This window comes from Egretta garzetta, unplaced genomic scaffold (assembly GCF_000687185.1).
Source record: "Egretta garzetta isolate BGI_Z169 unplaced genomic scaffold, ASM68718v1 scaffold207, whole genome shotgun sequence".
Classification (NCBI taxonomy): Eukaryota; Metazoa; Chordata; class Aves; order Pelecaniformes; family Ardeidae; genus Egretta; species Egretta garzetta.
Window position 1 is genome coordinate 203,007 of NW_009260185.1, and position 2,119 is coordinate 205,125.

General features: G+C 63.5%; 1 protein-coding gene across 1 annotated transcript in view; it reads right to left on the minus strand.

Annotated features, from left to right (window-relative positions):
- Positions 1 to 2,119, minus strand: part of SLC37A2 (solute carrier family 37 member 2) — a gene marked incomplete at its 5' end in the record, with an annotated part of 11,455 nt that overhangs the window by 5,981 nt on the left and 3,355 nt on the right. Inside the window, 6 exon segments of the mRNA XM_035897483.1 lie at positions 53 to 239; positions 479 to 516; positions 918 to 1,084; positions 1,168 to 1,244; positions 1,631 to 1,766; positions 1,957 to 2,035. Coding sequence (XP_035753376.1) covers positions 53 to 239; positions 479 to 516; positions 918 to 1,084; positions 1,168 to 1,244; positions 1,631 to 1,766; positions 1,957 to 2,035 — 684 coding nt within the window.

Genomic DNA, 2,119 nt, shown 5'->3' on the forward strand with positions numbered 1-2,119 from the left:
CGCCTTTCCCCCCCCCCCCCACCCCCTCACGACGCGAGGGGCGCCCCGCGACTCACGGGAATCCGGAGCGCCCCGAGGAAGCTGATGGCTTTGGGCTCCTCGGCCGGCTCCTTGGGGCTGTCGGAGCGACCGGCGCTGCTCTGGCCCGAGGTGCTCAGCGGCCCCTCGTTGGAGGTGACCGCTTCGGGATCCTTCTTGTTGGAGGTGACCCCCCCAGCGTCCTCCTCCTCAGAGCCCGCCTGAAAGCAAGCCAAAGGCGGGAGATGTGGCTCTCGTTGCTGGAAGGGGCTGAAACTTCAGATTTGTGGCCGGGCCGTGACCCACAGGAGGCTCACAGCCGGACAGCAACGAGCGTCCTCCGTGAGGACTGAACATCGCTCTAATTTTGGCTGTTACGACCCAGCACCCCCGTTGTCCCGCTGTAGACTGAGCCACCACCCAGCCCAGGACCAGCCCCTTGGGAATCGGGGCGACTCACGTGATGCAGAGGTGGGCTGCAGCCGACGTCCTCGGGATCTGCCGGGGGAAAGGAGATCCCGTGAGAGCCTGGGCCGGCCCTGCCTCTCCAGCATCACACGCCGCAGGGGAGAGACGCGGGGCTGGGCCCCCCCCGGGGCTGGCCTGCATCTCTGGGTACCCGCTTCCCGGCAGCGAAAAACCCCGGTAAAATCCCAAAGGGCTTCCCAAATCTTTCCTAGAAAATTCAGGCTGAGAGGAGCGAGCGGTACAGGGGCTGAGCCTGCCTGGGTGAGCCCGACGGATGCTGAGCAGCCCCGTGGCAGTCGGGTCCGCAGCCCCGCTTGCCCCAAGGTGGAAATAAGTATTTGGGGTTGCCAAAAATGCTTGGGGACGGGTAAGGAGAGAGATTGCCCCGTTCCTCTTGGCATTAGCGCTGCAGCCCGGATCGCGCCACTCACACTCCACGAGGAAGAAGAAGCAGATGATGCCCACGGCGGCGATGATGATGCCAGGCACGATGAAGGACAGGCCCCAGGCGGAGGAAACCCAGACGCCGGCGATGAGTGACCCTAAGATGTTGCCGACGGAGGTGTGCGAGTTCCAGATGCCCATGATCAAACCCCTCCTGGCGGGGACAGAGCCGGGGTCGGCGTCACCGGGGCCACCAGGGACCGGGACTGGGGTGGGACGCACCAGAGAAACACTCACTTTCCCTTTCCAAACCAGTTCCCGACGCACGTCACGACAGAGGGCCAGCCCGTCGTCTGCACCAGCCCGTTGCAGACCTGGCGAGAGAGAGGCAGCGTCGGCGCCCGGCGAGCGCCGGCGTGGTCCATGGAGCGCAGCCCCCACGCTGTTTCGGGTAGCCGGGCTCAACAATAGCCACCCCCATCCCAAAGCTGTCGAGAAACTCCATTTGGGGTTGGTTTTTTTCCTGCTGGGGCAATCCCGGAGCCGCTTACATCATTCCCATGGCTAAACTGGGAGCGGCTGGTGTTGCCAAACTGGTGGCGCCCACGCCACACGCAACCGGGTTTTATAGGGAGAGGAAATGCCCGGCGTTCTGCTGCTCGGAAACTGGGCCACCCCAGTCCCCGAAAACTGCCGAAAAACCAGGATGAGGCCATGGTGGTAAAATCCAGAAGTGGGGCATCCTCCGGCGCGGACGCACCTGCATGATGATGAAGTACCAGAGGACGTGGATGTCCCAGAAGTAGCCGAGGCCGAAGAGCGCGGTGAAGAGCCCGCTCAGCACCATCCCCCCTGACAGGTAGTAGCGCAGGGGGAGGCGCTCCCCAAAAATGCCGCTGGGGAGAGAAGGAAGAGCGCGGACACGGGTGATGCCGCTGACGGGTGTTACCGCACCGAGCCGGTGCCCGAACCCCAAGCAGATCCCGGCTGCTTTCCCATTAGCACGACCCCATCCCGATGGAAACCAGTTTCCTGGTGGACTGGTGCAAACTGGTGTGCGGAGAGGGGAGCAAAGGACCCGGGTACCTGATAAACATCCCGATGGCGTAGGCCACCAGGAAGGCGTTATCCAGCGCCCCAAAAAGCTCCTTGTAGTTGTCCCCATCTGGAAAGGAAAGATTAGGGCCACCTCAGCTGGGCCCCCATCTTGTTTTCCCTCCCCATGGCCGCTGACTTGTCCCCGTCCCCA